Source organism: Bos javanicus, chromosome 8 (genome assembly GCF_032452875.1).
Source record: "Bos javanicus breed banteng chromosome 8, ARS-OSU_banteng_1.0, whole genome shotgun sequence".
NCBI classification, from domain to species: Eukaryota; Metazoa; Chordata; class Mammalia; order Artiodactyla; family Bovidae; genus Bos; species Bos javanicus.
The window spans coordinates 28,987,208-29,010,783 of NC_083875.1; the positions used below are offsets into that span (position 1 = coordinate 28,987,208).

Genomic DNA, 23,576 nt, shown 5'->3' on the forward strand with positions numbered 1-23,576 from the left:
TTGGCTTTTTGATAAACTCAATTTCTGAACAGGTTGGTAAACTTTAAGTTGGACCACATAATTTGGAATTTGTGACAGAATTCTGAGCAAACTATTGCTATGTCCCAGATACTGTGCTAATATCTAGGAATAGAACAATTTCCTATTTACATGGCACTTCTAGTCTAATGAGGTTAGCTAATTAACAACCCGTTACAATATGGTATGATTAATGTTATAAGAGTACAACAAGATGCTTGAGGAGAGATTTGGAATTTAAAACTTAGGGGGAAAATAAACTGAGCACAAGGTAGAAAATAATATTTCAAACAAAGTAATCAGTATATATCAAGGCTTGTGAGAGAGACTACCTGGCACTAATTTTTACTAATTTAAGTAAAAAACTGATTTAATAAAATCCACAATTAATAGATTGGTAACCCTACAAATATCGTGATTGATAATGCTCTATTAGGTCTTTCCACTTTGTGATTAAAAATGAATTGACTTATATAATATTTGTATACTTTGCTTCTAAATCACTAGTTGAAACAGGGTTTCGGGCCACTGCTTATTGCCCAGGATGTTTTTCAAACTACACGTTCTACATCTTTTCAATAAATGAACAGACAATTTGAATAAATTTTCACACTTTTATATTTTTTATACTGGATTTGAAACACTAAAAGCATCAAAATGTTGGTATAAGAATTTTGATCCAATGAGTGGGACTTATGGTTCTAGGGAGGATCATCTGAAATACATTTCCATATCTATTTTTCTTTTTTGATTCCTTACTACCACTGTATTTCAGCATCAGTGTTTTTTATGCCTGTTACCTCATCCAGTGTTACAGTATGGGTGCAAATTAAGTAAGAATAAGAATAAAAAGTTAACCTGTAAGAATGATTAAAAGTTCAGTGGTATTCCCAAAGTGCTCAACTTAGTAAAAAATTAGCTAAGAGCTTCCTGGAGAATCCCAGAGGAACCCACTGGGCTACAGTCTGTAGGGTCGCAATAGCAACTGATCACAAGCAAGAAATCAGGAGTTTCTATGGGCTCCTATAAGTTCCACTAGTCAACATGCTAACTTTATATGCATTCAGCAGCTATCAATATTCCATTACAAAGGTAAAAATATTTAAAACTTCATTTTCTTTATTAATCTAAAAAACAGGAACTGAAACATGCCATTATTACCATTAATGACCTGAATCCTCAGAGAAACCTGCCAAATGAGTGAGTTAACACAGAAGTGACACAAACCCATAAAAGGACAGCCTTTAATTTGTACCTACATGCTTCAGAAGGCTACCAAGTAGAACAGAGGTTGTGACAGAATTAATAACATGAAAGAAAAAAGCATCTGTTTAGTACTAGAAGGCACCCTAGAGACCCTCTGGTCAAATCTCCTCTTTTTACAACTCTGAAAATTCCCAGAGAAGTTATTTGCCCAGGAGCATATAGCTAGCGTGGCAGTGCCAGGAGGAAGTTCTTAACTCTTGCCCTCTCAGTCCAACGTGTTTCCACTGTGCTGAACTAGGGGCACGTGCCTTCAACTCCTCTGCACCTCAAAAATCACAGGTAGAAATACTGAAGAAATAAAGCCATGATAGCAGTCAGTACATGAGAGTTGTGATGAGGAAGACAGAGAGAAAAAAAATCAGTGAAATGTTGGATAGGTTAGCCAACTTTTATATCTTTGTTGATTCCCAAATTCGGTCTGCAAGGCTGGGCTTTATGTAAAGGGTTCTCCCCTTACTCCCATAAGGAAATTCTGTGAATACCCCTACCAAAAGGGAAGTTGAGGCATGAAGTCAGTTACCTCAGCACTTCTGTTGCCCTGTAAATTTCCTTCAGTCATTGAAAAATAGAAATGACCATAAATGACTTAGAGCTTAACTGGATAAGAAAGCCAAGTATAAGATGTAGACTAAAAAACATATGCTAAGACATGATTTTATTTCCTTAAAGGTTAACTATATGCTTTTACCCAAAATATGTACATGACTATTCTCCCCAAAACAAATGATAAAAAGTTGTCATTATATATTTAATGAAAAAAATCACCAACAGCAATCAAGGTCAACAGCTGTTGGTTAAAAAGTTTATGCACAGGGACTTCCCTGGTGGTCCAGTGGTTGAAAATTCCCCTGCCAATGCAGGGGACACAGGTTTGATTCCTGGTCCAGGAAGATTCCACCTGCTGTGTGGCAACTGAGCCCATGCACCACAACCACCGAGCCCGTGCTCTAGAGCCCGCAAGTTGCAGCTACTGAGCTTGTGTGTTGCAGCTACTGAAGCCTGCACGCCCTAGAGCCCATGCTCTGCAACGAGAGAGGCCACCGCAATGAGAAGCCTGTGCATCACAACTAGAGAACAGTCTCTGCTCGCCTCAACTAGAGAAAGCCTGCAGGCAGCAACAAACAGCCCGTGCAGCCAAAAATAAGTAAGTCCGTTCATGCGTAAAGCAAGAATATTTGGTGTTCCTCTCTTCTTGATATGACAGGAGTCCTCAAACGTTTTTAAAGCATAAGTCTTTTGTTAAATGAAATCTTACTCAGAAATTTAATTTCTGAACTAAAATAAGATGTAAGTAAAGTTAGTGGCTCAGATGGTAAGGAATCTGCCTGCAATGCAGGAGACATACGTTTGATCCCTGGGTCGGGAAGAACCCATGGAGAAAGGAATGGCTACCCACTCCAGTATTCTTGCCTGGAGAACACCATGGACAGAGGAGCCTGGTAGGCTACAGTCCATGGGGTCACACAGAGTTGGACACAACTGAGCAACTAATACAAAGTTACCCTGCTTAGAATAAGGTAGGAGTGAAAACTCTGTTTTCTAGTCTTCCCTACTCCCACCTTGAGATACTTATATGAAACAGGGATAAATAAGACTGAATGGCTATTTCTAATAAATGATAAACCCCTCTATACCTAGCTTTCTTAGTTCTGAAATAGGGATCAATTTAAACTCTTCCAAATATTGCTAAAAAGCGTTACTACACACCTGATGCCTTTGGTTATCAGTGCCATTAAAAAGAAGAAGCAATGTGGTTATAAAATCCAAATTATTTTAATAACTTTACTTCAAATTTCTTGGTTCTTTTACCTGTTTTGGGAAAGACATTTAGCTTCTTTTAAAGAATTGAGGATTTTATATCCAAATAAATATAGGTCAGGAAATGTTTAAGTAAACAAACCAAGATTAAAAAAAAAAAAAAAGATTACTCCATAGGCAAAATATAATATATAAATAATGAATACCTATTTTTCTATACAAGATATAGCTATATACATATATCTAGATTCAAAACTCCTTCCTAGGCCACCTTCTTTTTGCAAAAAAAAAAAAAAAAAATGGTTATACTGTCAAGAAAAGTCAAAAAAGATAGGGAATACCTAAGACTCTATAATATACAAAATGCTACTTAATAAAATATTTTAAAATTTAAGTCATAAGCCTCCAAGAGGATTAACAAAATAATGTATCAAAACAATCACACTGGCATGATAAAATTAGATATAACCTGTACTGTCCTCAATCTATATGATATGTAGTTTCAACCAAATTCCTATTTCCAGTTGGAACGCATCAGAAATAAGAAGATGGCAACTAGAAACATAAAGCTGTAACCTTAGCTGGCCCTCACATTCTGGAAGGGTACCTTTCCAAAGGTGTCAAACACTCAGAACAAAAGGAGAGCCAAAGGAATGAGCTGAATTCAGATTCGATCAAAGTATGCCCGAAGCCAAAGTTCTGGGGAGCTAAGGCAGCTATGTCTTCCCAATTTCTCAGCTGACAGAGACTCTTAAGAACAAGTGCAATATATCCAAACTTCAAACTGATATAACATGGAACTTTCAATTCTCTGTGCAAAACACAACTTCAAAAGGAAAGAGGAAGGCCCTTTGTTCTAGGTAAAAGGCTTTAACCAGAGACCTGGTGAATCCACCACTCTTCAGACACAGTCATTTTTTACTCAAAGAAAAAAAGAATAGCTTTTTTATTTTGGACAGAAAACTATAAAACTTTTATTAAAGTGTAAATGTTCTTGTCTCTTAACAGCCTAAAGGCACATTCAACTTAAACTTGGTCTTTCTTAATGTGTCTCTACTATTTCGTAACCTGGAATCCATTTTCTGAGAAAAATGTTTATTTCTACTGTTAGGTCAAGCATGGGTTTTGGACACACAGACGGGGTTTCCATCTTAGATCCCGCGCAGCAATGGCAATGGGCAGATTACTTACCCTCTCTGGGACTGAGCTGCCTTGTCTGCAATATGCATGTGTGCCCCATCATGTCTGACTCTCTGTGACCCATGGACTGTAGCCAACAGGCTCCTCTATCCATGGGTTTTCCCAGGCAAGAATACTGGAGTGGGTTGCCATTTCCTCCTCCAGGGGATCTTCCCGACCCAGGGATCAAACCCACGTCTCTCGTGGCGCATGCACTGGCAAGAGAATTCTTAATCCACTGAGTCACCTGGGAAGCCCTATCTGCAATATGGGGAAACAATATCTCTCATAAGATCAATATGAAGATTAAATAAAATAACAAATAGAATAGATATAGATAGAAAATGTCTCTATGGCACCTGTCAATTAGAAAATATTACTGACATTATTGGGGGATTATTAATGTAAACTCAGCTTTGAATTAGTTGCCCAGCTTTCTCCTTAAGGACACACATAGTATATCGTCAACACAACTCTTCATCCATCCACTCCCCACAATCAACTACCTATGCATGACTTATTAATTTGATGAGTAAACAAAAGTTTGCTTGTCCATATGTGGTTTAAAGTGAGTCCCTTAATTGTTCAACAAGCCTAACTAGTAGGAAAAGATGTGCCTTGACCACCCACTTTGTTGGATTTAATGTCTTGGGTGTGGGAGATTTCATTTAAAGAAGTTATTTAGCTCTCTCCTGAGTATTCAGTTTGGCATAAATCATGTATTTTCAAGCAAAAGTTTCTTCCAAAATTATGAGAATTATGACTCTTTACGTTTGTTGTTCAGCTGTCCACCTTACTTTTTTGGTATTGCATTCTATTTAATGTCTACTTTTTAAATACAGACAAATTTTTAAAAACATTCATAGCACATAAGGGGAGTTTTAGTCATCTAAAATACAGTAGAACTGCAACAACTTTAAATATGTAGCTCTAACATTTATGATATCAGTGACAATTGTATTGAAACTTCCAGAGTGTTGGAACCGTCTAATTATTAAGACTTTTACTTGCCCTGCAGGTGTAAACACATGAGTGTAATAAGCTTTCTCACTATGAAAAACACATACTTATATTAATATATTAAAAACGATTTAATGAGGTCCGTTTCCTTCCAAAAGTAAACTGAGGTTGTGTCTGAACCAGCTTGAGGCAAGGGAAGTTTCAAACATAACGTTTTTTAAAACTAGCCATTATTTCCCCTGTTGAAAAAAAATATTGCAATTTTATTTCCTAACAGCAAATGAAACTGTCAGGAAAATTTAGGTGTAATAAAATTGGGTGGTTAAACCAACATGCTGGGCTTGAAATAAAACTGAATTAAAGGAATTAAAATTAATTCTTATGTCAGTCAACCCTTTAAAAATACTACTCAAAACTTACTGTTTTTACAAACAGAACTTCCTTGTTCTTGATAAAGTACAAAGTTAACCATCTCCTTAATGACCACTAATAGTGCTGCAGTTGAAATCGTGCATCGAACAATGTTTTGCATAAAAATGTGTTGCTTCTGGCAACTTTTCTTCTTAAATAAAAAGTTGTCAAGCAGGGTGACTTTAGTGGTACAGAGTTTTAAAACTGTGGATTCAGTCCAAGGTTAGCTAATAACGGCTGACATGCCCTGGAATCTTGAGGCCTAAATCAACATTGTTTTCACAGCTGTAATTAAGCCACCTAATCAGAAGCACATTTTGACGGGACAGTTTCTGGAAGCCAGACATTACAATTTCTTATGCCTGGAGCGCAGTGGCTCATGAGAGGTCCTCGTTTAATTTCAGGTTAAAAAGAAGGAAGGCTGGGGGGGCAGTAAAATAAAAGGTCTATTTTTTTTTAGGCAACACAACTGCTGAAATGAAGCAGGCCTATGTGTTCATGCCTTGACCAGCTTTGCATCCCACCCTCCTCTGGCTCTCTGCTGAGTCCCCCAACTCTCAAGTGGCAGCTGCACACAGTGAGATGACGGATCCCTGCCAAGATCAACAGATGAGCTGGTCTAAACTGGCTCTCTGTGTGTTCTGATTGTAAATTGTGCTGGTGATGATTAGAGAACTCTAACACAGGATGTCGACTCTTAAAACTGTCCAGAGAAAATAATTTTTTTTAACTTTTTTTGTGGCTTGGTGCATAGTGTTGTGTCTATAACTTTCATATGATTCAAATGAATTCACCCAAATTAAGCAACTCTGTTATTAAAAAAGAAAAAAAAAAAAGAAGACCATGGCTTGGCTCACAGCAAGGCCCTTCATCTGGGGTTGTTTATATAATAGTGCTATAGAGTGTGGTTCTCCACCAGCACACTAGTCATGTGTTTCTACCACCTGCCAACTGAAGATATTCCTAAAATGATGAAAATCTGGGATGTGATATTCCCATTTTATCAAGTAACCATGCGGATGTCTTTAAAACAGCTACAATTGCCAGCTGAGGTTGTTTTCCGCAGTGTTGTTGCATTCTGTAACATTTAAACTTTCAACCCCAGAGGCCATTGTAAAACTATCAATATGAAGGCACTAGTCACTGGAGTCTGATTACATTTAGTTCTGCATTTTAATTACATATGGATTCTATTAACTAAACCTTTTGCCTTATAGGCAACATTTTAATCAAATTACTATAATTTTCAAATATGTTACAATAGTTCCACGAGTTAAAAGTTCACATTCCTAACATATTAAATATCAAAAAAACTTTGCGTAAAGAAAAGGAAATACCAGTAACAAATACACTAATAAGTTTTCAGATTACTTGAGGGATTTTTGGGCTACCTAGTTACATGTTGTGAGATTTATGTAACTGGTACTCACTTGTAAATGGGTTATTGGTATTGAATATAACCAAGTTCAAAATAGAATTATTACAAGTTTAGAAACATGCACTCACTTTACTGCTGTAAATTAAAGCAAGAACGAAACAAAGCAGGGTGAGCATCTAAGTACGAAAAAGTATTTGTAGCTTCAGTGAAAGAATTTCTGAGCTGAGAAGGAATTTAGATTTCATCTAGCTCAAACCCTTCATTTTACAGCCAGGAAAAACCAAGACCAAGGAGTTTTATGTGATTTATTTCCCAAAGCTCTGTGTTGAGTTGATAACAGAGGTTGTTCTAAAATCCAAGTTTCCTCTGCCTCTCTGCCGTGCTACTTCTCAGTACAGTACATTGCCATTCTGTGTGAGTAACAATCTAGCTGCCTGTTCCATACCTCCCAAGAACTAAAAGAAATATTTTGTCATGTGGCAAAACACACTCAACATAAAATTTACCATTTTAGCAACTTCAAAGTGTACAGCACAGTGGGGTAGAGTATTAGGTTGGTGCAAAAGTAACTGCAGTTTTGCACTGTTGAATTTTGCCATTTGATATTGGAATACATGCTTTTTAAAAAATGTGATTATGATCATTTTAATGTGCATTTCTCGCTTTATTTCTTTTTTTTTTTTTTTTGCTCAAGACTTATCATTTGCTGTTTATTTTATATTTGGACTACAGAAACAATGTTAGACAAAAAGCAAATCTGAGTGATTTTTTAATTCAAGTTCAAAATGGGTCATAAAGCAGCAGAGATATCACAACATCACAACATCAACAACACATTTGACCCAGGAACTCCCAAAGGATATACAGTAAAGTGGTGGTTCAAGAAGTTTTGCAGAGGAGACAAGAGTCTTGAAGATGAGGAACATAGTGGCTGGCCATCGGAAGTTGACGACCAACTGAGAGAATCATCAAAGCTGATGCTCTTACAACAGTATGAGAAGTTGCCAAAAAACTCAATGTTGACCATTCTATGGTCTTTCGGCATCTGAAACAAATTGGAAAGGTGGAAAAGCTCAATAAGTGGATGCCTCATGAACTGACAGAAAATTTTTAAAAACGTCGTTTTGAAGTGTCATCTTCTCTTATTCTATACAACAACAACGAACCATTTCTCGATTCATTTCTGACATGTCATGAAAAGTGGATTTTATACGACAACGGGTAACGCCCAGCTCAGTGGTTGAACTGAGAAGAAGCTTCAAGTTCAGTTCAGTCTCTCAGTCGTCTCCGACTCTTTGAGACCCCATGGACTGTAGCACACCAGGCTTCCCTGTCCATCACCAATTCCGGAGCTTGTTCAAACTCAAGTCCATTGAGTCAGTGATACCATCCAACCATCCCATCCACTGTCGTCCCCTTCTCCTCTGGCCTTCAATCTCTCCCAGAATCAGGGTCTTTTCAATGAGTCAGTTCTTCACATTAAGTGGCCAAAGTATTGGAGTTTCAGCTTCAGCATCAGTCCTTCCAGTGAATATTCAGGACTGATTTCCTTTAGGATTGATAGGCTGGATCTCCTTGCAGTCCAAGGGACTCTCAAGAGTCTTCTCCAACACCACAGTTCAAAAGCATCAACTCTTCTGTGCTCAGCTTTCTTTATAGTCCAAATCTCATATCCATACATGACTACTGGAAAATCATAGCTTTGACTAGATGGACCTTTGTCGGCAAAGTAATGTCTCTGCTTTTTAATATGCTGTCTAGGTTGGTCATAGCTTTTCTTCCAAGGAGCAAGCATCTTTTGATTTCATGGCTGCAGTCACCATCTGCAGTGAATTTGGAGCCCAAGAAAACAAAGTCTGTCACTGTTTCCATTGTTTCCCCATCTATTTGCTATGATGTGATGGGACCGGATTCCATGATCTTCGTTTTTTGAATGTTGAGCTTTAAGTCAACTTTTTAACGCTCCTCTTTCACTTTCAACAAGAGGCTCTTTAGTTCTTATTCATTTTCTGCCATAATGGTGGTGTCATCTGCATATCTGAGGTTATTGATATTTCTCCCTTATGATTATACAGTGGAAGTGACAAATAGATTCAAGGGATTAGATCTAATAGACAGAGTGCCTGAAGAACTATGGATGGAGGTTCATGACATTGTACAGGAGGCAGTGATCAAGACCATCCCCAAGAAAAACAAATGCAAAAAGTCAAAATGTTTGTCTGAGTAGGCCTTACAAATAGCTGAGAAAAGAAGAGAAGCTAAAGGCAAAGGAGAAGCTCCAAGCACTTCCCAAAGTCAAACTCGCAACCAAAAATGGTCATGGTCACTGTTTGGTGATCTGTTGCCCGTCTGATCCACTACAGCTTTCTGAATCCTGGCAAAACCATTAGATTTGAGAAGTATGCTCAGCAAATTGATGAGATGCATCGAAAATTGCAATGTCTGCAGCCGGCATTGGTCAATAGAAAGGTCCAACTCTTCTCCACGACGACGCCAGACTGCCCATCACACAACCAGTGCTTCAAAAGTTGAACAAATGGGACTACCAAGTTTTGCCTCATCTGCCATATTTACCTGACCTCTCGCCACTGACTACCACTTCTTCAAGCATCTTGACAACTTTTTGCAGGGAAAACACTTCTACAACTATCAGGAGGCAGAAAATGCATTCCAGGAGTTCATCAAATTCTGAAGCATGGATTTTTATACTACAGGAATAAACAAACTTATTTCTCATTGATAAAAATGTGTTGACTGTAATGGTTCCTATTTTGATTAATAAAGATTTATTTGAGCCTAGTTACAATGTTTTAAAACTCATGGTCCGAAACCTCAATTACTTTTGTACCAACCCAATACATTCACAATGTTGTGCAACCATCAGCACCATTTTAGCTCTAGAACTTTTCCATCAACCCAAAATATATCCTCACCCATTAAACAGTCATTCTCCATTTCCTACTCCCCTGCCCTGGTCAATCACTTACCTGTTTTCTATCTCTATGGAGATAGAGTATGCCTATTCTGGACATTCTATATAAATGGAATCATACAATATGTGGCCTTTTGTATCTGGCTTCTTTAATTCAGCAAAATGTTTCCAAAGTACATCATGCTGTAACATGTAGCAGTACTTCTTTTCTTTTTATGGTTGAATAATATTCCATTGTCTGGATATAACACATTTGTTTATCATCAACTAATGGGCATCTGGACTTTTTCCATCTCTTGGCTATTCTGTATAGTGTGGTTATGAATATTTGTATTTTCCTTTTGTATCTCATTGCATTCCTAGTAAGTGTAAAGTGGTATCTTAACGGGGTTTTGATTCACATTTCCCTACTGACCAATGGGGCTTCCCAGCTGGCACTAGTGTTAAGTAACCCACCTGCCAATGCAGGTTAGACATAAGAGATGAGGGTACGATCCCTGAGTTGGGAAGATCCCCCAGAGAAGGGCACAGCAACTCATTCCAGTATTCTTGCCTGGGGAATCCCCTGGACAGAGACGCCTGGCAGGCTACAGTCCATAGGGTCACGGAGTCAGACATGACTGAAATTACTCAGCACGCATGCATACACTGACTAATGATGTTGAGCCTCTTGACAGGTGTTTGTTAGTCATCTGTACATCTTCTTTGGACAAGCATCTATTCAAGTCCTTTGCCCATTTTAAAAATTAGGTATTTGTCTTATTGTTATTGAATTTTATGAGTTCTCTACATATTAGACTCTAATCAGATATACAAATTATATATATTTTCTCCAATTCTCGGGGGTGTTTTTAATATACAAAACTTTTCATTTTCATGAGCTCTATTTTTTATTTTGTTATTTATGCTTTTAGTGTCAAACCTAAGACTTCATCATCAAATCCAAGAAGATTTATAAATCCATGAAGACATATAACTAAGTTTTTACTGAATTTTAGCTCTTATATTTAGGTCTTTGATCCATTTTGAGCTAATTTTTATATACAGTGTGAAGTAAGATCTCAAGGAAATACATTTCTGAAAATACACTTTTTAATGATTTATGTAAATTAGACTTCTATTTCTAAAATAATTACACATACTCTTACTTTTTGCTAGGCACAGGAATAGTTAATTTTAATTTGGTATATCACCGTTATTATCAAACATTTACTGAGTATCCACTGTGCAAGTAAAAGGCATTACACTGGTCATTTTATGTCTAGGTGAGTAAACAGTTCAGTTCAGTTCAGTTCAGTCACTCAGTCATGTCCAACTCTTTGTTACCCCATGAATCGCAGCACACCAGGCCTCCCTGTCCATCACCAACTCCCGGAGTTCACTCAGACTCACGTCCATCGAGTCAGTGATGCCATCCAGCCATTTCATCCTCTGTTGTCCCCTTCTCCTCCTGCCCCCAATCCCTCCCAGCATCAGAGTCTTCTCCAATGAGTCAACTCTTCACATGAGGTGGCCAAAAGTACTGGAGTTTCAGCTTCAGCATCATTCTTTCCAAAGAAATCCCAGGGCTGACCTCCTTCAGGATGGACTGGTTGGATCTCCTTGCAGTCCAAGGGACTCTCAAGAGTCTTCCAACACCACAGTTCAGAAGCATCAATTCTTCAGCACTCAGCTTTCTTCACAGTCCAACTCTCACATCCATACATGACTACTGGAAAAACCATAGCCTTGACTAGATGGACCTTTGTTGGCAAAGTAATGTCTCTGCTTTTGAATATGCTATCTAGGTTGGTCATAACTTTTCTTCCAAGGAATAAGCGTCTTTTAATTTCATGGCTGCAGTCACCATCTGCAGTGATTTTGGAGCCCCCAAAAATAAAGTCTGACACTGTTTCCACTGTTTCCCCATCTATTTCCCATGAAGTGATGGGACCAGATGCCATGATCTTCGTTTTCTGAATGTTGAGCTTTAAGCCAACTTTTTCACTCTCCTCTTTCACTTTCATCAAGAGGCTTTTTAGTTCCTCTTCACTTTCTGCCATAAGGGTCATGTCATCTGCACATCTGAGGTTATTGATATTTCTCCTGGCAATCTTGATTCCAGCTAGTGCTTCTTCCAGCCCAGCGTTTCTCATGATGTACTCTGCATATAGGTTAAATAAGCAGGGTGACAATATACAGGCTTGATGTACTCCTTTTCCTATTTGGAACCAGTCTGTTGCTCCATGTCTAGTTAGGGGCCCCCAAATCTGACAAAGTTTAAAATTATTTAAGTGGTATGTTGAAAAAGAATGTTTTTCTTTGTCAGAAATCATTTTCCTTTGGGTTTTTTAGGTTTTTAGGAATAGTAATAAAGAGGAGAAAAAATATTCAATTTGTATTACCTGAAAGTATTTACTTTAAATTTTATGTTGGTATAATAATCTAGTAATGATTCTACTCATTTTCATTAAGTGTTTGCTAGAGAAATATTAAGAAAAAATGTTATGGGAAAAAAATCTGAGATGGAACTATGGTTTGTGCAAAGTACAAATGCCATTAACAAGTGTGTACTGAAAAGTAGCATTGATGAAGTGTTCCTCCAGTTAATTTCAATTCTAATAAACCAGCATTTATTGAGGTGAGACCATTAAAATGAATTATAAAAAAATATCACCTTGTAGACTCACGATATGGTAATCCAGAAACAACTAACTGATCATATAATTTAGATTAATATATAGTTCTCAGACAGGTAAATTCAGTGATGAACGAGCATAACAAAGGGAACGCTTACTTCTGCCAACTGGGAGATAAACTAAAAAAACAGATGGGGTTGGGATATGCCTGAATGCCAATGATCAAGAATTTTTGCTTTCAAGAAGAAAGTATAGAGCCAAAATATGTTTTGGGTCAAGCTGTGGTTTGACCTTATCTGCACGTTGGAAAGATAACTGGCACTGATGTGGCAGACAAGATGGAAGGGGAGAATCTACATACGGGGAAATGCATTGGAAGACCGTCGCAATAACCCAGGGAAAACAATGTGAATACAAGGGTAGAAAGGGAAAACGGGGTCTAAGAGGTCTGTGGTGGTAGAAATAATAAGGCTCAGCAACTAATTAAAAACTGGTAGAGACGGGAAAGTAGAAAAAAAGATCAGGGTGTTACCCTGGGCTGTGAGGAGAACAGCTAAGTCAGACACAAGGAACATAAAGAAAGAGGAGTTTGAGAAAACGGGAGTGGTAGAATTAGATAACATGTTCAGTTTGAGACCTCAGTGAGTTTGAGGTTTTTGCAGAAAATCAGAGTGCAGATTTCTGAAAATCTAGCAGGTAACTGAAGCCCTCAAAGAATTCAATTTAGTAAGAAAGATAAAATGGTACAGGAAACACTCAGAGCATATTTAGTTGCTACCACTCTGTACAACTGGTAGGAATATTTAGAGCATTCCATTGCCAAACTGTCATCTCTGTTCTCTACAACTTCATTACTAATTGACTACAGCGATCAGAGTTGGAAAGTCTCAGTCTTGCTACTCCTTGCTCCACCCTCATAATATTTCATTCCTGAAGAACGGAATTATATATTTATTACATCTAAACATATTTTATATTTATACCTACATATATCTAACAGTAAATGTTTATAATAAAATACTATATATGTATATATACATAAATTATATCTGCATATACTAAATTATATATGCATATACTTAAATAAATTATATATAAAATATAAAATTTATATTATCCTGCCCCTACGGTCACTACACAAATATTATTCATCATAAAAGTAGCTCCTCTTAAACTAAATCATACAAAACTTGAACTACATCATACAAAAACCAAAAGGCTAGAGAAGAAGTGCGAGGCCAGTGGAATATATATTTTTATTACTATTGTTGTTGTTGCTAAGTCACTTCAGTCGTGTCCGACTCTTAGCGACCCCATGGACTGCAGCCCACCAGGCTCATCCATCCGTGGGATTTTCTACTACTAGGCTGCTGTTTAGTATACCAAAAGAGTGTGAGTTTCTGGGCTATGGAAAATTTTAGAGGTTTGGAAATTTATGTCAAGGATCAAGGAAAATGTCTGCAGGCTGACTGGGCTGTCCCATCTTTGGATGTTTTTGTTTCCTTTATTTAACTCTGTTAGTATGTGAAGGGCAAAGCTGGAGCTCATGATAAAAATGTGGATGAATTTAATGAGCATCTAAGTAAGCAATATTTAGCAAAACGGTAAAACAAGTGCTGTTATGACATAAAACAGCAGTGAATTTTGAGAGTAGAAAAACGTTAAATTTGCAGTTGGGAAGAGAAAAGACATAAAGCAAAGAGGGTAGAGGTCTTCCATGCAGTTAATGGAGACATGATTCAAGGGACTTCTCAGAAAGCTGAGAGCACCACAGTGCTCCTCTGCAAGTCTCCACCCTCTCTCCCATTCTCCACCTAATTCATGCTGCTCTAGTCAGACAGACATCTTTCCAGCCCTTCAGCATTCTGTGCTTTCCCTTGTCAATTTCTCCTTCAGTCAGTCAGTTCAGTCACTCAGTCGTGTCCAGCTTTTTGCAACCCCATGGACTGCAGCACACCAGGCCTCCCTGTCCATCACCAACTCCCAGAGTTTACTCAAACTCATGTCCATTGAGTCAGTGATGCCATCCGACAATCTCATCCTCTGTCATACCCTTCTCCTGCCTTCAATCTTACCCAGCATCAGGGTCTTCTCAAATGAATCAGTTCTTCGCATCAGGTGGCCAAAGAACTGGAGTTTCAGTTTCAGCATCAGTCCTTCCAATGAATATGCAGGATTGATTTCCTTTAGGATGGACTGGTTGGATCCATAGCCTCCTTAGCCTTCCTTATCTCAACTAAGTTAATTCTCTATATGAAGTGAAAGTCACTCAGTAGTGTCTGACTCTTTGTGACCCCATGGTCTATACAGTTCATGGAATTCTCCAGGCCAGAATACTGGAATGGGTAACCTTTGCCTTCTCCAGGGGATCTTCCCAAACCATGGATCAAACCCAGGTCTCCCGTACTGCAATCTATATAATAGCTGTACAATACTACTAGTCTCTACTACACTTGGAAGGCCTTGAGAGCAAAGATTTGTTTTAATTCACATTGCAATCTCACTGGAAAACAACAGACAAGAAATCAGAGGCCTTGCTCTAACCTGACTTGGCCCTAAATAAAAACCTTGGAGTAAAACTCAAGAATCTGTACTTTATACCACTGAACTGCACTGTACAGCCTGTCTCAACAAATTAAGACTTGGTTTATGGCTCATTTTTTAAAATTATTTTTCTTGAAGGATTTAAAACCTCAATGATAAACATCAGGAATTAACTGAAAGTATTTGAAAGTTGATGAAAACAACTTACCTAGATTAAGTTACTTAGATTCTGTCAGCTTCTTCATCTATACAATACTAACAAACAATACTTCCTCTCTCAAGAAAATGTAGTAAGATTAAATGGGACAAAATTTTATTCAAGAAGATAAAGGAGATTCTTTTTTTTTTTTTTAATCTTAACCAAAAGATCTAAGTCTTTCTGCTTAATTAACAACATAACACCACTTGACAACTATCAAATCTGACATGATCTCAGAAATGATGCGATGATCTCTCCCCTGCAATATATTAAATGGAATGCTCCTCTGATTTGTAACTTATTATTTTCTCACAAATAAAGTACTGCAGAATTAAAAACATACTGCTTAAGCATACAAGGGAAATGAGGCAAATCAATACTGTAGCTTGAAGCATCATAACTCACAGTGAAGTATTTGGGTTTGGCATCTTATGTTTCGCAGATTGAAATATGTGTTTCTCCACACTTGTGGGTGTGCCAGTCTCCAAACACCCACAAGTAATTGGTTCTGACTGCTGTACTCTTCTCTACTGGGTTGTATGGCATTCAAAAGCTCTTTACTCAAAGTGCTTTCTGCTTACTGTTAGTCAAGATAAAAGCTCTAGAACAGCCCTAAGTTAATGGGTCAAAGACCAACATGCTGAAAATGTTAAAGTTCTGGCAAGTGTACAATTGATGAGACCTCTTAGATGAACTCCAGCATCACATACATGCTTCTGAACAAAAAAGGAAAATGTCACCTAAAGAAGGATAAAGCTTTTAAGGATAACTATTCATACCTGCAATACCATCCATCTCTTTCTACGTATACATTCTACCATGATATATTAAGCTTCTTCTTAAGTAATGATGAATATTTACTTTTTATTCTTATCTACTCAAATGGTGGAAAATTTAGAAAGGAGCATACAGTGACTGTCCTTGGCTCACTAAGTGATAACAATAACACCTAACATCAATACTGTATTTAGTATGTGCGAAAAGCACTGTTGTTTTAGTTCTTTTGCTTACTCATAGATACATTTCCTTTTGCTTACATATATTTCTTAAGGCTATAAATATAGCTTAGCTGCATAAATATATGTAATTATTGGAAAAATCTGTATATACAGGGAAGCCGGCCAATATTTACTGTGCAAGTGAAGTTGCTCAGTCGTGTCCAACTCTTTGCAACCCCATGGACTGTAACCTACCAGGCTCCCCCATCCATGGAATTTTCCAGGCAAGAATACTGGAGTGGGTTGCCATTTCCTTCTCCAGGGGATCTTCCTGCCCAGGGATAGAACCCGGGTCTCCCACATTGCTGCTGCTGCTGCTGCTGCTAAGTCACTTCAGTCGTGTCCGACTCTGTGTGACCCCACAGACGGCAGCCCACCAGGCTCCTCCATCCCTGGGATTCTCCAGGCAAGAACACTGGAGTGGGTTGCCATTTCCTTCTCCAATGCATGAAAGTGAGAAGTGAAAGTGAAGTTGCTCAGTCGTGTCTGACTCTTAGTGACCCCATGGACTGCAGCCTACCAGGCTCCTCCGTCCATGGGATTTTCCAGGCAAGAGTACTGGAGTGGGGTGCCATCGCCTTCTCCGTCCCACACTGCAGACAGATGCTTTACCATCTGAGCCACGGGGAAGCTATATTTACTGAGCATCTACCAATATGCCAGACGCTGTGTCTTCGTTTAATCTCATGACAATTCTACAATGCAGGCAATTTCACCTACATGTTAGAATACTGAAACTGATGCTTATACTGTTGTGTGGGTAATAAACAATGGTGCCAGAAAGGACCCTCCAGGTCTGCCTGACTCTAATGTCATATATAATGGGAAGGAGGTGATGGTAAACAGAGCCAAGAGTAGAGCAGAGAGCTAGTTCACCTGAGGATCCATTAGAAGAGTTCTGAGAATGGCTCAAAGTAACAAATACAGAGACCAAATAAGAACATCAAGAGCAGAACAGTCAAAGGCAGAATCAACTTAGGTCATAAAGTAAGAAGCAGCAACTGGATGGTACAAGATTGGATTGAAAACACATGAGGGTAGGGTCCAAAGTGACCTCTGCAGGCAGTCTTGGGCTCCAGTGGGTATAGGCTGGGTGAGTTATTGTTGTTCAGTCACTAAGTCGTGTCTGATTCTTTGTGACTCCATGAACTGCAGCACACCAGGGTTCCCTGTCCTTCACTCTCTCCTGGAGTTTGCTCAAACTCAAGTCCATTGAGTTGACGATGCCATCCAACCATCTCATCCTCTGTCTACCCCTTCTCCTTCGGCCCTCAATCTTTCCCAGCATCAGCATCTTTTCCAATGAGTCGGCTCTTCACATCAGGTGGCCAATGTACTGGAGCTTCAGCTTTCAGCATCAGTCCTTCCAATCAATATTCAGGGTTGATTTCCTTTAGGATTGACTGGTTTGATATCCTTGCAGTCCAAAGGACTTTCAAGAGTCTTCTCCAACACCACAATTCAAAAGCATCAATTCTTCAGTGCTCAGCCTTCTTTATGGTCCAACTCTCACATCTGTACATGACTACTGGAAAAACCACAGCTTTGACTAGATGGACCTTTGTCGGCAAAGTGATGTCTCTGCTTTTTAATATGCTGTCTAGGTCTGTCATAGCATTTGGGGTGAGGTGGATAACTTTAATTGACAGAAGGAATGGAACTAAAGTAACAATACATTTTCTATTAACACACAAAAATCATTAGGTAATGTAATTCATTAAATATATCTAATATCCATTAGGTCTATTCTTCAAAACAAAATAAAGCAAAGATTTTTGATGGCTCTTTCCCCTTAACAAGGTGTCAAATCCTAGCATTCTTCAAAGACTCCTGCAAACATTTCATCTTCTCAGAACCTTCTTCTAGCAATGTTAGGCAGAATGAACTCCTTCCTCATCTATGTTCCTACAGGCTTTATAAATGCCTATTGTTTCTATTTGCTTATGTGACCATTTCCCCTGCTAGAAGAGAAATTCACAAAGGCAGAAATCATGCTTTCACCTTCATCCCCATAAGACAACAAAAATGGTAGATAAAAATCCAGAAACATCAATAATTATATTAAATGCAAATGGTCCAGTCACTCAACTAAAAGCCAGAAATTGTCAAATGGATAAATACAACAAAACCAACTATATTTTTCTATAAGAGACCCACTATAAATATGAAATATAGGTTAAAAGAATGGAAAAAGATATATCATGCAAACATTAGTCAAAAAAAAAATCTAGAGTTGGAAAAGGTGATAACCAGATGGAGAGTATAGTGAACAGAGTCAAAACCAGACTGTTGGAGGCCTATTTTAAGAAGATGTTAAAATATATTTAGTTCACTCTCATCTTACAACAGAACTTCCTAAATCCTGAGAACACTGCACTCCTATTTTTCCTGCTTAACTGCTAAATCTCTGCAGTAGATGTCTCAATTTTTCCTGCTTAACTGCTAAATCTCTGCAGTAGATGTCTAAATTCACTTTCCTTCGGTCAACTTTCACTAATTTCTCCATCTCTTGCCAAAAGAGCCTCTGTTAAGGTTACCAATGGCCTGCATACACTAACTCCAAAGGTCATTTTCAGTCTTCATTTCACTTGATTTTCAACAGCATATGACTCCAGTGAACATCACCCTTCTTAAAATTCTCTCTTCTCATGGCACCATACTTTCTTGGTTTCCTCTTCCCTCTTTGCCTGTTGCTTCACAGCTTCCTTTGCATCTTTATCCTCTTCTACTCAGGCATTATGTGTTGGAGTTTTTCAAGCTTCATTCTTAGGCCTTTTCTCTTCTTACTCTATAAACCATCCTTATGTAGTCTCAGTCTTGCTAGCAGCTTCAAGTCCTACCTGTATAACAGTGACTTGAATTTTTTATCTACAGCTTGGCACATTGCTTGAATTCCATATCAAGTAGCCTTTTTGACATTTTTAGCTGGATGTCTCAATGGTATCTCAAACTTACATACTCAAAATTAAACTCACAATATCCACTGTCACCCCATTCCACTGTTTCTCTAAGTAAATGAAATCACTGACCCATTTTCAAAAGCAAAAAACAACAACAACAAAAAAACTAGGAATTGTTTGACACATCCTCATCTCTTGTTCTTCACATTCAACTGTTTCTTGATACTACAGCCAAAGTGATCTTTTCAAAAAATGCAAACCTGAACATATCGTTCTGTCTATAAAGTTTTTTTAATGACTCTTACTTTGCTCTTAAAGATAACAAAGTCTGACCTCTGCCCTTTTCTCCAGACCATTCTTACCTCAGACTACTCTTGCCTTTGCTATCTTTATTCCAGCTGATTTATCAATTTCTTCCTCACACCATAGAGCCTTTATAGATGTCTGTTTTCCTCTCCTCCTGATATGGAACACAACACGCCACCATTCCCGGATACCTCATACCCAGTCTTCTGATATTAGCTTAAGCATCATTGACCTAGAAAACGCTTAACTGATACCTTAGTCTAGGGTAGGCTCATTTGTTTAAAAAAACTCTTATACACCTAAGTTCTTCTCTTTCAAAGAACTTATCTTGGTTAGTAATCACATATTAATTAGTGTGATTACATGAAAAATATTTACCTTCACTGTTAAGATTTTAAGTTCATGAGAGCAAATATTGTCTCTTTCAGTTCACATGGCACCCCAGAACCAAAATCAAGCTTGCTACAGAACAGATGCTGAATAAATATTAAACTAATGGGTGGAGAAGAATTAACAACAATAATACAAAGAAGGCAGAGATCAAGTAAGTAGAGGCCAGAGAGCCAATGAAGAAAAAATGATAACAAGAGAAACAAAGGAGGTGAGTATTTAAAGAAGAAAGTAGTTGAAGCTTCATATTGTCCAAGAAAGATGAAAGGAGATGAGAAGGAACAAATGGATAAGCAGGGCAAGCAGAAAATCGTGGTGCCCTATAAGAAAATAGTATCAGTAGAATGAGTACATAGACAAAGAAGTATAGACTGGTTTTCAAGAATGTGTCAGTGAAAAGAGGGGAAGACAAGGCTGCAGAAAGGGCAGAGAGCTCAGCTACAGGAAAATACTGATGGTGATCACAGAGCAGGAGTTACATGTTCAAGGTTGCAGTAGGAAGCAGTACAAAGTGACTTGGTTTGAAGCTGAAGATATTATATTAGTAAACAGTCTTTTCCTGTGGTGTAATCTCAATTACCTTCTATAAAGATAATGGTAATAAATTAATAGATAACTTTTTTTGGATTACTAAGTGCAAGGGAAAGTGCAAAGTACTTGAACACTTCTCTAGACCTCCCAACATCTCTATTAGAGAGTACTATCATCATCCTCATTGTACAGATGAAAACCTGAGACCCAAGCCCCCCAGTTAGCAACTAACAGAGGTTGAACTGGAATCTAGATATATCTGATTTGTATGGCAAATCAGATATATGATCAATTGGCTAACCCAGTATCTATTCATTCCTTATTCCCTTGTCCCTTGACTCATTAGAGCTTAGGGGGTCACACAACCCATTTCCAGCTGATGGACTATAAGTGAAAATACATTGGGAATTTCCTTGGAAGGTTTTTCCTTTTTAAATATATAAATGTTTAAATATATATTTAATATCTATAATCTATTAAAGTTTTTAAATATTAATACTTAATAAATATATGATAGAAATATTAAATTTTTTTAATGGAAAGCCTTTCAATGATTTACTATTTATATAAAACAGATACTGCTGGGCCATCCTATTCCTCTGAATGCGATTCCAAATCCTAGATCGGGCTGTCATCTTATCATGGAGTGGTAGAGAAATTACAGAGAAGTTGAACCACTAACCTAACGACAATAGCCACCTACTTCTAGACTTCCCACTGTATGAGAAAAAAAAAGTGTCTTAAACATGTTACTCAAGTTTTCTCTTATTTACGCTTGACTCTACTTCTAATGGGTATAATTCCAAAGCTCAAGCTCTTATCTACCAAACTAGATCACCTCTCGTCTATGAAATTAAAAGATTAACCTCCTTCAGAGAGTTCTTAAGAAGTCAGAAAATGCATATAAAACTGTCTTGAAAAATAGAAGTTACGAATTTATCATTATTAATTTATTATTTACAAATTTATTAATTTATTATTCCTTTATTACAAATTTATTATTCTTTTCAAAACAGTGATCCTCAACTATCCAGGGAATAGTTTATTGTTTATTCATTATTCTTTTTAAAATAGTGATCCTCAACTATCCAGGGAACAGACTGGATAGCATATATCCCACGGAAGCATGGGATTAGGCGGCAGTGTCCTACGACACATCAGAACCTGTGGGGAGAGTGTTCGCACTACACACATTCCATTTTGAGAAGTACTGCCTACGTGAACCTCTTCTTATAAGCAAGATGATGGGCATATCCTGTAAATCTTCTCAGAAGGTTGAGAAGGGAAGCTTTATTATAATCATGTGGTATATTAAGCAGACCTTCATTAAGATATCAATAGCTTAATAACTAGTACAAAAAAAATTTTTTTTTGAGTCCATGGGTAAATAATCCCACCTTACCAAACTTTCTCAAAACATAAGTAACTATTCTCATATGAATAATAGAATGAACAATCAGTAACAGTATGACCCAATAAAGCTGACATAGTATAATATAATATTAACCACTGGGATCAGAGAACTAGCAGGAAGAAATCTAAGTATGTTTTAAAGAAATACTAGAATGAATTCCAAATACTTATACAAATCTTTATAAAGGTTTCCTCTTCATTTTAACTTCTCTTATTTGAGGTCCAATTTACTACTCAGTCATTAAGAAATTAACAAAGTAATTTTAAAAATTGAACTCAACTGAATTCACATCTCAGATCTCAAATAACTAGTTTGCTCATTTACTGGATTAAGTGTTAGAAACTCTTCATTCAGTAATCAATTGCTGAGTACCTACTATGGGCCAGACTGTTCTCAGCACTAGAGTGCCCTTACAGCCGTGAAGAAAATACCCCAAATTGCTTGACTTTATGGAACTTATATTCTACGAGGGTAAGCAGCAAAATAGACAAAAATAAATAAAACACAAAATGTGTAAGTTGCTAAGTGCTATAGTGAAAAAAATAAAGCAAGGAAGGTAGAAGATACACAAGCAAGAAGAGGTGAGAATGAGTCTGTGGGGTGGGGGAAGGTTAGTGGTTGCAGTTTCAAATACCATGGTCATAAAGCTTCACTGGGATGCTGACACTCAAGCTACTACTCAAAGGAGCTGAACAACTAAACCACAGCTATGCATCTATTTACTTTATGTTAACTCTTTTTCTGTTGAATATATCATTTGAAACTTGTCAATAGCTGAATGGCAAAACGATACTGTTTTTCGTTACAAGTCACCTTGATCCATTCAAATCAAACCAAAAAAGGAAAAAAGACATTCCAATTATTGATAACCCTCTGAATCCCATTGTTGACATATCTGGCTCTTGAGGAAAAAGTTGAAATTGTATTTTATTCCTTTATGTCAGAAATACATTCATTTTTTTATACTCCCCAAACATGTATTTCAAGTGGAAAAAAATTTTGTTTGGTCTTAAATGAGCCCAAATTTCATCATGGGCTAAAATTTTAAGACATAAAATGACTGCTGAAACTGAATTTTAATCATATAGATGAATCACAACATGCATCTTTAGCTAGGCATGTATTATGGATAAGTCTAGTTTTCTACAGAGAATAATCACATGTTCTAATTACCATTTTGGTTATACGCATAATTAATAATATTCTGTCTTTAATGGGACACACTGAATCTTCAGACAGTTGAAAGCTTTAACTATGCACACTGCCAAACCCAACTGTCAGCTGCACTACCAAACACAAAGGAATCTTGATGTAGTGTTTTTGCATTGATAACAATACGCATATCTTTATACGTGATACAATGCAAAAATTAATTGCTTTCCTTCCTTCAAAATTTTCTCCACACTTAGTAATTTTATGCTGCTTGACTGATCACTTATTCTAAACTAGACATATTGGTGAACAACAAAAACATGAGTGTAAATGTGACCCAAGATTCAAAGACAAAAAATACAGTGTAGGACTTACTGATTGTAAACTTGCATTTTCACGTAAACAAGCCGTGTGAAGTTCTGATTTCAAGGTTGCAATGTGACTTCGATGAGATGTCATTTCCTTTTCTAATGTAGCAATTCTAGCGCTTGCAAGCTGGTAGACATCCACGAAACTTTTAATCATAGCCTTCAGAAATAAAAATAGTGTCACATACAATTCAAATAAAGCTGTCCCAAAGGAGAATTTCCATAATTTTAAAGCAAAATCATTAAAATTTTAA

At 37.4% G+C, this 23,576-nt stretch overlaps 1 protein-coding gene across 8 annotated transcripts in view; it reads right to left on the minus strand.

The window, feature by feature from the left end:
- The window catches only part of CCDC171 (coiled-coil domain containing 171), a 341,259-nt gene that overhangs the window by 27,998 nt on the left and 289,685 nt on the right, over positions 1 to 23,576 (minus strand). For all 8 annotated transcript variants that reach the window (XR_009737984.1, XM_061425240.1, XM_061425244.1 and 5 more), the window contains one exon: positions 23,330 to 23,482. Coding sequence is in view for 7 of the 8 variants with exons in the window: in XM_061425240.1 (XP_061281224.1) it covers positions 23,330 to 23,482 (153 nt within the window). In the remaining variant the exon portion in view is untranslated. The remainder of the gene's footprint in view (positions 1 to 23,329; positions 23,483 to 23,576) is intronic.